The 14,444-nt window shown below is 34.9% G+C and overlaps 1 protein-coding gene across 1 annotated transcript; it reads left to right on the plus strand.

Annotated features, from left to right (window-relative positions):
• The first annotated feature begins 5,596 nt into the window (after nucleotides 1-5,596).
• Nucleotides 5,597-8,075, plus strand: LOC149400769 (uncharacterized). Its single transcript, XM_089610503.1, has 3 exons — nucleotides 5,597-6,823; nucleotides 7,589-7,660; nucleotides 7,791-8,075. Exons 1-3 carry the CDS (start codon nucleotides 5,597-5,599, stop codon nucleotides 7,827-7,829), a joined length of 1,338 nt encoding a protein of 445 aa, XP_089466629.1. The 3' UTR covers nucleotides 7,830-8,075.
• Nucleotides 8,076-14,444: the final 6,369 nt, after the last annotated feature.

A 14,444-nucleotide genomic window follows, 5' to 3' on the forward strand; every position in this document is an offset into this window, starting at 1 on the left:
ATATATAATATAAATGATCACACGCACATTATTTACATGCTTACATGTATTGTTTTTTTTTTTTTTTTTTTTTTGGTAGTGAAAAAGAAATTTAAAAACAAAACAAAACTTGTCTCAGTGGATTAAGAGAATGGTACCTCCACATTCTCTCAGAAAATATAGGTTTGCATATAGAAGCCAAAAATTAAAGGTGTTACCAATGCAAATTATTGTAAGGTTTTATATGATCATAAGTGGACCCGTTTCACACTGCTTCCGTAGGCCTTGTTCGTTAATTTTTTTTTTCTTTAATTAAGCTTTGCTTTTCCATGCTCTCGAGAGTAGATCATTTATATAACCACCAAAGTATGAGCTAACTTATTCTAATAACACATTATTGCAAAGTCTTTCAACCATCGCCAGTTCTGCGCGGAAATTAGTGGTGATATACTTAATTATTATTATTTTTTCAAAAAATTAGGTAATTAATCAACTAAAATATTAGAGATTGTTATATAGTTAACGTTTCGTAAATCTTAGATAAATAGTCATAAAAATAACGTGACATTTCTGATTTGCCTTTTAATTGAAATAAAAAGTAATTTATTTACGTCATTTTACGTGTGTAAATATATGAACGTGACTATTTATCTAAAATTTACGAAACGTTGACTATATAATAACGTGAAATTGTAAATATTGCACCATTATTTCTTTTACTATATTTTTTTAAAAAATGAAAAAAAAAAAATTTATTCGTGTGGAGAAAAATAACCCAAGCGATCAGGTGACTGATGATTGGTACTCATCCTTAAGCTTGCGCCTAACCCACTCAAGAAAATACTACACTATTAAAAACTTAATCTCACACATTGCGAGAGAGAATTTAATACATACACAAGTTTCTTAGAAAAATTGTGTACACTAACATAATTGATCTTTCTTTGGTCGCTTTTGAAGTTTTTGCCAGCTTCTAGAAAGTCTGAGATAATTTAGAAGAGGATTAAATGTGTATTATGGCTGTTCGTGATGTCACTTATAATTTTACTCACAAGTTATGTACCACAGAAATTATATCGATAAATACCAATATAAGAGCATAGCAGTTATTAACACAATAAATCAAGTAAGCTAGTTCGGTGAGCAACTTAATCTAGAGAGATTAGAATCCCGACGGAAAAGAGAGTTACTAGTAAGAAGTACACAACGGTCTTACCTATTGATCACACTTTCATTCATAATCCCTTAATTTTGTTTATGAAATTTTGTATGGTTGGAGGGACAAGATGTCGCACACAATGTATAGACAATGTGTCCGACAACTTGCTTAATACAGATAATGGATAATCTATAATAAGTGCGATAAAGAAAAGACACACAATATGTTTACCCAGTTCGGTGCAATGTCACCATCACTACTACAAATTTGGTTTTCTAATGCGCATGACTATCAGGTGCGACTAGTCGCACCTAAAAGTCGCATCTAAATGACTTTCAGGTGCGACTAGTCGCACCAGATTGTCAACCCGAAGTATAAAAAATTTCACTAAATTTTTTTTTTTGCTTTTGAGTATCAGGTGCGACTAGTCGCATCTGATAGTTTAAAATTACTATCAGGTGCGACAAAGTCGCACCTGATTGTTTAAAATTTTAACCGGGTCAATTCTCCCCCTCATTTTTTCATTCAGCTTTAAAAACTGAATGAAAAAACCGAGAGGGAGGGAAAGAGAGATCGAGCGAGAGAGAGATGATAAGAGAGCGAGACTGAGAAGGGGAGAGACCGAGGGAGAGGACGCACGACCACCAGCACCCGCCCGAGACCCCAGCCCTGTGCGCGCGCCATCCAGCCAGCCACCGAGCCCGAGCGCCACCCGCGCGCGGCCGAGAAGGAACCAGCGCCGCCGCGAGCACGTCGAGGACGCCGGAATCAGAGGAGAGGAGAGCCAATCGGAGATATTCAAGTGAGAATTTCTTTTCCCCAATTTTGAGATTCGATTCTAGGGTTTGGATTGAGGTTTTTCTCTCTGATTGTCTTAGGGTGATTTTGGGCGTGGATTAGTATTTGTTCCGGATTTAATAGTTTAGGAATCGATTCAATGATGTTTGTTCTTGATTTAAACTGAGTTTGCCTTTGATTTGGATCTTGGCCGTGTGATTTGGATCCGGATTAGTGTTTGAACTGCCTCTGTAAATCGACGTGGACAGACCGATATGATCTGAGTTATCATTTTTGGATATTTTTCATGGATAGTAGACTGTATGAGCTTTCTAAAATGACCAAGAACATGTAAATCCATTGAGTATTGAATGAGTTATGAATTTCCAAAGTTTGTGTTTCGCAGCAGTAAAACGAGATTTCCAGAATTGTAACAGTGAATTACGGGCTGTTTTTGAGATAGCTATTCTTGTCGTATATATGCTTGTAATATCTCGTTAGAAAGCTACATGAGTCTACTTTCATTTGCCGCTAGAATCAATCGATTTCAAGTTTTGTAGCTCGAGTTATGATGGCTCAAATTTTCTTGGTGTGGATTTGGCTGAAATCTGTGTGGTGTGTCGTTAAAAGTAATGATTTGATTTTATGATGATTTTTGGCTGATTGCTTTGGTTTGGTCTTGGCTGAAATGAGTTTGTGATTTTGCTGTGATTCATTGGCCGTGACACTTGTTTTGGCTATGTGATTCATTTTGACTGTTTGTGATGTTGAAATTATAGGAGTGGCCTTGTTCGATTTGAATCGGTTTTGGGACGTGAATATGAGAATCGCTTGTCTAATTTCTAGAAATTTATTTGGATGAAGTGGGTTATGAGAAATTAACGTGTGTGTGTGAGTGTCTCTTGGTGTGCATGTTGTTTTTTTTAGGCCGAGGTGCCGAGGCTGCGATGGGATGGCTGAATGGCTGTCCACGCCGCAAGGGTTGGTAAGCTTTGGTTCGTGGAGAAGGAGGCGCTAGTATGCGATGTACGGGGGCTACGAGGACGCTGCTGTTTCGGCAGCGGGACGACACCAACCTTGAAGGTTTTGGCCTCGATTCGGCCAGCAGCCTCCGGCACGGACCGTTCAGCCACTTGTTTGAACGTGAGTTTCTTCCTCAAGTAATAAGCGACTGCGATTGGTATGTCTGAGTTGTATTGTGGCCGATCATCATGATTGTTCTAAAAAGTTAAAAATAAACTTTACAAGAATTTTGTGTCCTCTCTTAGGTCTCATGAAGAAATGTCCGTGAAGCTTGTTGACTACATTGTCGACGAGCATTCCATTGATATTGAACCTGGAATGTTGAAACGAGTGAAGGTAAAAATGTGTTCTTGATTTCGCTGGTTAATGATTTCTCAGTCTTCTATTTTTCTAATAAAATGCGGATTTTGCATTTGTCTTGTAGGAGATGATACTAGCTAGCTCCGAGATAAAATCTCCATGGGTAAGAATTTTTTTTTATAATTTTTTTATGGGCATATTTTCAAGATAATGATCTTATTCCTAAATAATTTCTGTTGGACGTGTAGGGTTCAAGAGAAAAGAGTTTCTTATACGATATCGTTGCAAATGGTCGAAATGGAATCGATGTAGACAAGTGCGCTTCTTTCATTTCATTCAAATTTATTTATTTACTTCTTGAATTATTTTTTGGTTATATGTTGATGAGTTTGTATTTCTAGATTTGATTACATTGTCCGCGATTGCCGAGCTTGTGGGGTTGGATGCAACTTTGAGTTTCAGAGGTTAACATTTTTTTTAAAACTTTGTTGATATATTTTCAACAATATATGAGCTTCCATCTTTTGCAGGTTAATGGACCTCGCCGTGCGCTCAGCCCCGGCCCCGCTGCCTCCGAGTCCCAGCCACTGAGCCGTTGTCCCCGAGCCCCAGCCTCCGAGCCGCTGTCCCCGAGTCCCCGGCCGGCCGTCCTAGGTTAGTGTATATATTAGTTTTTTTTATAATCATATATTAGTTAGTTAGCTAGGTTAGTTAGGTTGATAAATATATATTAGTGTATAAATTTTGATTAGTTTATGTTAATTGTAATTGTAATTGTAATTAATTTGATAACATGTTAATGTTTTGTAATATGTTTAGGTTAGTGTTTCTATTAAATTATTTATATAATTATTAGTTTAGGTTAAAATTAGTTTAGGTTAAAATTAAGTTTAGGTTAAAATTAAGTTTAGGTTATAATAATGTGATTAGTTTAGGTTAAAATTAAGTTTAGGTTAAAATTAGTTTAGGTTAAAATTAATATATAATCAGCATATTAATTTTTTTTTTTAAAGATAAAGAGCATCAGGTGCGACTAGTCGCACCTGATAATCAAGACTTTCAGGTGCGACTAGTCGCACCTGATAATCAAGACACTTTCAGGTGCGACTTGTCGCACCTGATAATCAAGAGGATTATCAGGTGCGGACTTTCGGGTGCGACGTTGTCGCATCTAAAGTCGCACCTGAAAGTACTTTCAGATGCAACTTTTGCAATTTCAGGTGCGAAAAAAGTCGCACCTGATGCTATATTTTGTACTAGTGCATGTCTGGGAACTTACAGTCAGTGAAAAGGAATTCACGATCACGTAGTCAATAGTACAACCAAGGTCTTATATGATTACAACAACAAATCAAAGCCATAGAAACTATTACCACGAGTGATTACCAAGTGCAAGGACTCCCCTTGAATTTGAGACCCCTCTCAATTCCACTCTTCAAGCACACGCCAATGCTTGGATGACTTCAGTCTTCAACGGGCGTGAATTTTCAATCACGTAAGCACAAAACCCAAATCACCCAATCTTCTCGAATAGTATTTGGTGAATGACACCACTCAAAACAATCCAACTAGTTTCCCAATCTGTCAATCTTGCACGTCTAGGAACCCTAATTGTTTTTTCAAAAGCGTCAAGGCTGCTAAGGGTGGAGCCAGGGGCGGACCCACATAGTCAACGGGGGTGGCCCGGGCCACTCCCACTTTTCAGAAATTAATAATTTTTTAATTAGTTAAAAATTAAATATAAATAAAAAAAAATAATTATAATACACTAATAATAGTAAAAAGACCAAAAAGTCGGAGTCAGTTGCTATTTAAACGAGAAAAACCCTATTCTTTGATTGTTTTTTTATTCAGAATAAATTTCTTTTTTAATCTTCCTGCGTCACAGCCACACTGCTCTGCCTTCCTCTCCCTGCCGCACAACTCCCTGCCAGACTGCTCTCCCTGCCACACAACTCCCTGCCACTTTGCTCTCCCTGCCACACAACTCCAGCAAATAAGGTAATTTTTTTTTCTTTTACTCATTTAATTCTTTGTATATTATATTGCTTGAGTAAAAAAATAAAGAAAAGTCAATACTCACTTGCGTACACTACCACCAAGTAAAGCAATTCACTTTATTTTATCTATTCATCTATTGTACTTTTTTTTTTCTTTTTGGGTTGTTTGTTGAACAAATTAGTCACGCAAAGCAGTTGCTTTTACAAATCCTGACATAATTTTTTTTTTTTAATTCTCTTAGCTTCAAGCGAATTTGAGGATATGTACATGTGTATATTATTTTTTATTCAATATATTTTTTCTAATTCATTATTTTTTATTCAATATATATTTTTTTAATTCATTATTTTTTTTCAGATGAAAACACCCACAATTCATTCGTTCTTCAAAAGAAAAAATATTGAATCTTCATCTTCAGATAGTCAATTACAGTCTGAGGATCATGCTTCAAAATTACAAAGAGTTGAAGTTGTTGCCGAATTTGATATCGATAAATTAGAACGTGATCCAGGTTTACGACCACAAATATGGAAGTATCCACTCGATAAGCGTGACGAAGTTCGAAGAGCTTATATTAAGAATGGACCATATCAGCCTATACTTTCTATGTATCCAAAATCAGGTGAAAAACATTCTCGAAGTTTTCAGCCATCTATGTTTACCCGCTTTTCACCATGGTTGGAATATTCTCCTGCAATAGATGCTATATTTTGTCTACCGTGCTTCTTATTTCATAAAGAAGATGGACCATCAGGATCCAATGCATTCACTGTTAATGGGTTTCGGACGTGGAGTAAAGTGGGAGGGAAAAATTGTTCACTGGTGGCACATGTTGGAAAGGATCATAATTCTCCTCATCAAAAGGCACAACATGCCTTGTCAGATCTCTTGAATCAGTCTGCTCATATTCCAAACAGGTTTGGAAATTTTATATCTCAAGATATAATAGATAATAGACTTCGTCTTAAAACCTCCATTGAAGTAGCTAAGTGGCTTGCATACCAGGCATGCGCATTTAGAGGTCATGATGAGTCTAGCACATCAAGAAATCGCGGAAACTTTTTAGAATTGTTGAGATATTCTGCAGCTTTAAATGATGATGTAGCAAACGTTTTGGATAAAGCTCCACGAAACGCGTCGTATACATCACCGAAGATACAAAAGCAAATATTACATGTCTTGGCAAGTAAAGCAAAAAAGTATATCCGGGAAGAGATTGATTGTGCGAAGTATTGTATAATTGTGGACGAAGCTAGAGATGAATCTAAAAGGGAGCAAATGTCACTTGTATTGAGATTTGTTGGCAAGGATGGTTGCATAAAAGAGCGCTTTTTTGGTTTACTTCATGTCAAAGATACTAAAGCATTGACTTTGAAAGATGGTATTTTCTCGATGCTCACTCGTTATGGTCTTGATGTGCAATCTATACGAGGGCAAGGTTATGATGGTGCAAGTAACATGCGTGGAGAATGGAATGGTTTGCAAGCCTTAGTTTCAAATCAATGCCCGTATGCTTATTATGTTCATTGTTTTGCCCATCGCCTGCAATTATCACTAGTTGCGGCGTCCAAGGAAGTTTATCATGTGAGTTTTTTCTTTACTAAGCTTAATTTTATTGTCAATATTGTGAGTGCATCATGTAAGCGTAACGATCAACTTAAAGATGCTCATGCCTCAAATATTGCCTATTTGCTTAATATGGAGGAGCTTGAAAGTGGGAAAGGCCTTAACCAGATAGGTTCTTTGCAAAGACCGGGTGATACACGTTGGACTTCTCACTTTAAATCAATTTCTAGTATGATTAAAATGTTTAGTGCAACATGTGAAGTGTTATTAAACATCATTGATGATGGAACTACTCATAACCAACGTGGTGAAGCATGTTCAGCTTACGAGACAATGACTTCTTATTACTTTGTCTTCATTATGCATCTGATGAAAGAAATTCTAGAGATCACTAGCATGCTTTGCAATGCTTTGCAGATTCAATCTCAAGATATTTTAAATGCAATGCAGCTTGTTTCATCAACTAAGTCACTCCTTCAGAAACTTAGAGATGATGGGTGGAGCAATTTGGTTGAAAAAGTGAGATCGTTTTGTGGAAGTGTCAATATAGAAGTGCCTAATTTTAGTGCTTTTCATGTTGCACGGAGGGGAATGGCTTGTGACATTACAGTGGAGCATTATTATAAAGCTGATATATTCTATACAGTGATAGACTCTCAGCTGCAAGAATTGAATAGCAGATTTAATGATAATACAGTGGAGTTGATGATTCTCAGTTCAGCTTTAGATCCGAAAGAGATGCGCGCATCATTAAGAGGTGATGATATATGTAAACTTGTGCAGAAATTTTACTCAGAAGATTTTGCGGAATATGAGATGACATTGTTGCATATGGAGCTTCAACATTTTGATCAGGTTCGACAACTTCCAGATTTCATATCATTGACAACGATTTCTGATCTATGTCAATGGTTGGTGAAAACAAGAAAATCGGAAATATTTCCTTTGGTGTATAAAGTGATAACTCTTATTCTCACACTTCCAGTTTCTACTGCTACTACCGAACGTTCTTTTTCAGCGATGAAGATAGTGAAGACTGCACTTCGTAACAAGATGGAAGATGATTTTTTGTCAGATTGTTTGCTCATTAATATTGAGAAAGAAATTGTTGAGATGTTTAGCATAGATTCAATAATAGATGATTTTCGTGATATGGAATCAAGACGCTCTTTATTTTAATTAAATTATGTATTAGGATACATTTTTTTATGATATTTAATTTATATAATTTTTTTTTCTTGGCCACCCTCAACTTCAATTCCTAGTTCCGCCCCTGGGTGGAGCACTCGGCTCCTATAGCAGTCATACAATTCTGGAAGTGAATCTAGGGTTTCCTTACCCATACTCGCAAGAATATCACTCAATAAAGTCACCAGCGAGGCAATCTGACAAAACCGGAAACTTGCCAAAATAACAATCTGCGCACAAGAGGAATGATGTCTTAACAGAAGCTGGAACATGATGACCGACATCTTTCCTCACTACTTGCGCTAAAAAATAGAGCCAACTTATGACGTAACAACAGTTTTCCTTATATTCTACCTATAAATTTTCAACTCATAATGTATCTAAATTTTAGATCCTCTCACTTTCACTCAAGACACTCAATCAAGTGTTTCATACACTTTTACAACGATATATGATCTTTACAATATCATGAGAAACAAATTTAACCTCTATCACTCACAAATAAGTGGACTATCTAAGATAGGGGACCTTGAACAGAGCCTTACACACTCGCAAAAACAACCAATTTTTGCTCACTCACAATGCTTAAAAAATCACACTACGTAAACAAAACAAAACATTAAGATCCATTTAATATGTTTTGGGAAATAAAAAAAATAAACTCGTGACAAAATATTTGATATTCATAAATGAGTCCCACCTAAATCCGTTTAAAATATTAAAATTAAGTTCCATATTAACACTAAATATGACCTCCGAGAAAATGGGATATGAACTTCATAGAATCGGATCCGATTATTGCTTAAAATGGAAATGAAAAATGTTTGGTTTTGAAATAAACAAGCAATCGTCACCACCTTAATTTAGGATTTAGGATTTTCAGGGTTTGAGCTCGCAAACAAACACACATGCATACACATATAAAGATATACAAAGAGAAAGAAGGAGATGGCACATTGGTGGTGATCTATGGTGGTGGTGGTGGTGGTACGGTAGGGGAGAGGGAGAGACATGAAAATAAAGAGAGGGACAAAGAGAGAACTAATTGAGAGATTGGGGACATGGTGCGGCGAATCTTCAGGGGGGGGGGAGGGGGGGCTGGGTTGCCGGAGCGAGAGCGATGGAGAGAGAGAGAGGGTGGCGACGGAGAAGAAGAAGCGCGGCGCCGAAGTCATCTCCACTCCGAGGTTTCTGGTGTGTATCATTAGAAAAGTAACGCGACGTAGAGAACAAACTCAAGAAAGAGAGTCAAAGATGAGGGAAAGAAAATTAGCCGGTGTTCGTTCACGAATAGGTGAGAATCACTTGAAAATATTTCTTCTTGTTCGAATATCAGAGCTGAAATTCTAGGGTTTCTTTGTGCTTTTGATTTGAAGATTCGAAGGTGAATTTCGTCTTGAGTTTTAGGGGTTTCAACGAGGAAGTGGTGGAAGAGTGTTCTTGATTCCGTGCTCCAGTGATTTGATTACTTGAATTCTCATGTCTTGGTCTGATATTGCTTTATGAATTATGAATGGATTGGTAATTTTGGTTTGGTTGTGGATTGATTTAGGGTTTTGGCGTTTGAATCTAATTCATTTATAGAGAGAGAGAGAGAGAGAGAGAGAGAGATTTCCCTTTTGATTTTCGTTTCTCGGTTAAGTGAAAAAAGAGAAGAAAGCTTTTATTATTAAACTTAATATAAAAGTCAAAATAAAAGTAAAAGGGGGAAATTGGACTCGCCAAATAGTTAAAAATCAAACCTATAATCATCGCTTTTTGGTGAAGTTTGGTAATGTCTTTGGATGCGACATGTCAAATCCAAAGGCGTTTTAGATGCGACCTTTTGATACGACAATTCGCATACAAAAGCTGTCCACATCTAAAAACGCTTTTCGTCCTAGTAAATGCCAAAATAATAATTAAAACATGAAGAATATCTTTCACACACACACACACACACACACACACATATATATATATATATATATATATATATAAATTTTAAATACGACACTTATTATAAATGGGTAGAAAAAAGATACAGTTCATGAAAACCATAACCTTACAATTTTGAATGGGTAATATACATTCTTTACCCTAAGTTTATTTATACACTTAATTAGGAAAATAGTCAATTTAAACGTTTGATATTGCTAAATAGCTAACATTTCGTAAATCTTAGGTAAATAACTGCTACCTTTTATTTATAACCGCAGTTTTACAAGAATACCTATACATATTATTCCCGTCCAAACGTTGGCTATTTAAATGAATTTGATAAATCGTCTCTCTTAACACGATTAAGTCAACTAAATAATTAATTTCTAAATTTAAACACATAACACAATTCAAATTTAAATGAATGACTCACAAAAATATTCAAATAAAAACGTAAAATAAATGTGTTAATATCTGTTAATATGTGTCAATAATTGTAAATATTCTGTAAATATCTTTAAATACGTATAAATGTGAACTACGATTTTAAAGAACACAAAAAAAAAAAAAAAATAACTGTTGCGTATATTTTGGGCATTGATATGCTATCAGGAATTCATGAAATAATGTAAAAATAACAGCTTTCTATATTTTTGGAAATTTAAGAGAGATAATTTAAAATTCAAATTTTTAAAAAAATTGCCTTAAATAAATTACTGAATTAATAATCAAAATTTAAATAAAAATTCGAAAATATAAAGGAGGGACAAACCTGAAAATCATAAAATTTTCTGATAGGGCTACGTCATCTTTGTGGCTATTTATTTAAGATTTACGAAACGTTGATTATTTAGCAATGTCAAACGTTTAAATTGACAATTTTTCTAATGGACCTTTATTTATATTGGTAAGGTTCTACCCATATTGTCAAATAAGGTCTTATATATGATACGTGATTCCGCGGCTAAAATTACTCTGTGTTCAAGGATTAATCACCGAGTCAAACATATTCATTCAAAAACTATCGTTTTGAGGGGTATCATCTACATATAATAAAAAATAATTGGTTAAAAAAATAATTTTTAACATAAAAGCAAACAAATATTTGAGCAAAGGTGTTGAGAGTGATGTGGTGGTATAATGACGTCGTCATCATGGCTCATTGCCCCGGCATGATTTTTTTTTTTTTTTTTTTTGTGTGTCGTAATTAATCTACTATTTTACAATACCGGACAACAAGTTTACAAATAAAGTAGATCACTTACCTCTCTATTCTCTTCCGGAGCATTGGAAACAAAATATCAATCGGACTACTCTACACACACACATGAAATATTGTCAATTATTTGAAGATTTTTTTATTCAAGAACATGTCAACCACACACACACTGACACCTACATATGCCATTGGATTAGGATGACTGTTTTTCTAACAAATTATGCTTCGTCATGTAACTAAAAACACGCGTTGTGCATTGAAAACGAGTATGCTAAGAAGAAACAATAATAGAATATGAAACACGAATAAGAGAATAAGGTTTCGATGCCAGGACACAGATACGGTATAGTGGTCTGGTTGGTGTGGCTGAACAAGTTATTGTAAGGTTTATTAAAATAAAAGAAACGGTATGCGTACAGTGGGACTGATTGGTGCAAGATAATATTCGAATATGGAGGCCATTACTTACACATATTGTTAATTTCAGTACCTTTGCTTTGATATTGACTTAATTTTCTAATACCAAAAGAAATACCACCAAACACTTCTTTTGGACTTATGTATGTGGCAATATATATAATATATATTGGGTCAAATATATATACAGATACATATATTTCTTATGCCATGGTTATCGTTTTGGAAAAACACTTTGTTCAACATTCAAGCATATGTAAGGAACGAGGACCTGTCATGACTCATGATGATCAGTTTATCTCGCGCGCTTTGAAGTTTAAGTCTTTGACTTTAGGTTACAGCTTTATTAAGGATTTAATTATATTTATTTTCTAGATGTTGCGCTATTCAAAAAGGAAATATTACTCGAATATTGAAAATATACTAATGATTTTGTTATTGATTTTAACTACAGTTAAGTCATTCGCGCTACTATACTTTCTCTCAACTGGTTGTTAGTTTGTTCGAGGATTGACTAGTGTGTATTTGCGTTTGATCCGTGAAATGTTTTGGGGAGAGGATCGCGTGAAAGTAAAGAGGGTCACTTATATAAGGGGAGTTTAAATCAGATAGAGAATAATAACTCTTTGAGAAGGAGTGTGTGAGTCTAAATAATATACTTCTATTGACTTATAGTAAATTTCTTTACACCACCACACACACTGTTTTCTAGACTAGGGGTTTATCATCAAATTGAATTATGGGAAAATATGGAAAATATTATATGTATCCACTGTGTTTAATCTAAATGTTGCCATTATTTTCACAGTTTTTAAAAATATCATATCTATCTCTTCAAATTATTATTTATATCATAGTTATACTCTAAAATTCATTTGTATATCAAATATATCCCTCAAACTAAAATTTTATTGACTTTTAATTTATTTACCCTAAATGATATCACATATTTATTTTTTATTTTAAGAAGAAAATAAAATATATTAAGATGAATAAATCATAATTTACCATTTCGTTTGTGTCAAGAAATCTGTTTTTTACCATCTCATGACACTTTTCTCATTTTCCACCAAAATCATAATTTGGACAAAAATACTAATAAAAAGGAGGAGAGAGAATATATTTTTTTAATCCATTTTTACCCTCTTTTATTTTCTTTACTTTTTTTAAAAGAAATTTTTAAGTCTCGTTTGTGTCAAAAAATTTGTTTTTATTTTATTTTATTTTAAATATAGATTTGTTTAACGATTTGTCGACATATATGTCAACAAATGACAACACTGAAAAGTTAGTTTATTTATTTACATAAATGTCAACAATTGACATAATTTGGTTATATAGATATCAACAATTAACACATATATCAACAGTCGACTTGATTTGTAGATATAATAATCAACAATTGACATGAATTATTGACACAATTGTCAACAATTGACATGATTTGTTGACATAGAGGACACAATTTTTTCAATATTTATGCTAAAAAATCAAAGCTAAAAATCTATCATTATTATTTGTACTATCTATCATTATTTGTTTTGAGATTTTGTGACAAAAAACTAAATGTTTATTTATCTACATGCTTATCGTCGGTGCATCAATTTCAAATTCTTCAAATTGCATTGGTGTCGGAAGCTCTCGCTCTCCGCCTCGGTTTATTTTTCGTTTTGGTTGTGTTTTTATCTATCCATTTTGTGGAGTCATATGCTAAGACGGTGGTTCAAACTCTCGAGAAACACTCTATTTTTAAAATGAGTTTCGTTTCATTTCGTCGAGTGCAGCTAGTTTATTGTCTAATTTTCAGGAGTAACGTTTTCATACTGGGAAGCCAACATGTTAGCCCATGTTTTAACAACTTAAGCTCTTTTTATAGATGATAAACTCATTAGGTTGGAGGATATATATCCCTCTTTCGATAGAGTCTGTATTTAATAAAAAAAAATATTATGATTTTTAAAAAATAATTGAAAGTTGAGAGATTTGTGGCGGGAGATTGAAAGTTGAGAACAAGGAAAAACAAAATGTCAAGAAAGGGAGAGAGGATCCTAAATGACGACGACGACTTGGCATCGGAGGACGTTGCTCTGGCGACGAAGCTCGCCAAGAAAAAACCCGAAGACGACGACGACATCGTGGTCTGCGAGATTTTGAAGAACCGAACCTCAAGGCTTTCCTTTTCTCGACGACTTCGTGGTCTGGGATCTGAAGTCGGAGAATCGAGGCTTTCCTTTAATCACCACAGACTTGACCAGATCGAACCTCTCTGTGACCTGCCGCGGCATGAAGGAATAACAGTTGTCGATGAAGAACTCGGAGCGGGTAAAAGCCTCGGTGCGCCACTAGGACTTGCAGACGAGCAACGTGGCATTCCGGTCGTGCCACGACATCAGGAAGCACAACACGCTCTCCAGCACCTGATCTACAGGCGGCTGCGACTGCACCTCTGTCGATGTCCCTTCCCTGCTCTGATTCACCTCCTTCGACATTAATACTCTCTTATTCAAACCAACGATCCAATTTGATCAATGAGAGAGAGAGAGAGAGAGAGAGAGAGAGAGAGATGTAAAATTGTTAGATGAGTTTAGCTGATCTGCCTTTTTTTAGCTAACATTCAGAGAAGAAACGTTAGAGAAAGAGAAATGAGAGGGAGAAAATAGAGAGATGGCAAAAAAGTATTTGCACACTTGACTTATTAGTAAAATATTCCAAATTAGCATTTTGGTGGAAAATGAGAAATGAATTATTAAATGATAGTAGATGTGTCAATTTCTCTTAAAGGTATTATGCGCATTTCATATTTTTTTTAACAAAAAATTAGGTAACTAGTCAGCTTAGACGTTTGAGTTTGTTATATAGCCAACGTTTGGTAAATATTTAGTAAATAACCATAAA

The sequence above is a fragment of the Urtica dioica genome, chromosome 4 (genome assembly GCF_054948205.1).
Source record: "Urtica dioica subsp. dioica isolate 48M chromosome 4, U.dioica_male_clone48M_v1_H2, whole genome shotgun sequence".
Classification (NCBI taxonomy): domain Eukaryota; kingdom Viridiplantae; phylum Streptophyta; class Magnoliopsida; order Rosales; family Urticaceae; genus Urtica; species Urtica dioica.

Bases quoted from the DNA above. Each gene is read 5' to 3' on its own strand.
- LOC149400769 (XM_089610503.1), top strand. From the start codon at position 5,597: ATGAAAACACCCACAATTCATTCGTTCTTCAAAAGAAAAAATATTGAA. The intron at 6,824-7,588 runs GTGAGTTTTTTC...AAACTTGTGCAG, and splicing joins CGTCCAAGGAAGTTTATCAT to AAATTTTACTCAGAAGATTT. The intron at 7,661-7,790 runs GTTCGACAACTT...TCACACTTCCAG, and splicing joins AGCTTCAACATTTTGATCAG to TTTCTACTGCTACTACCGAA.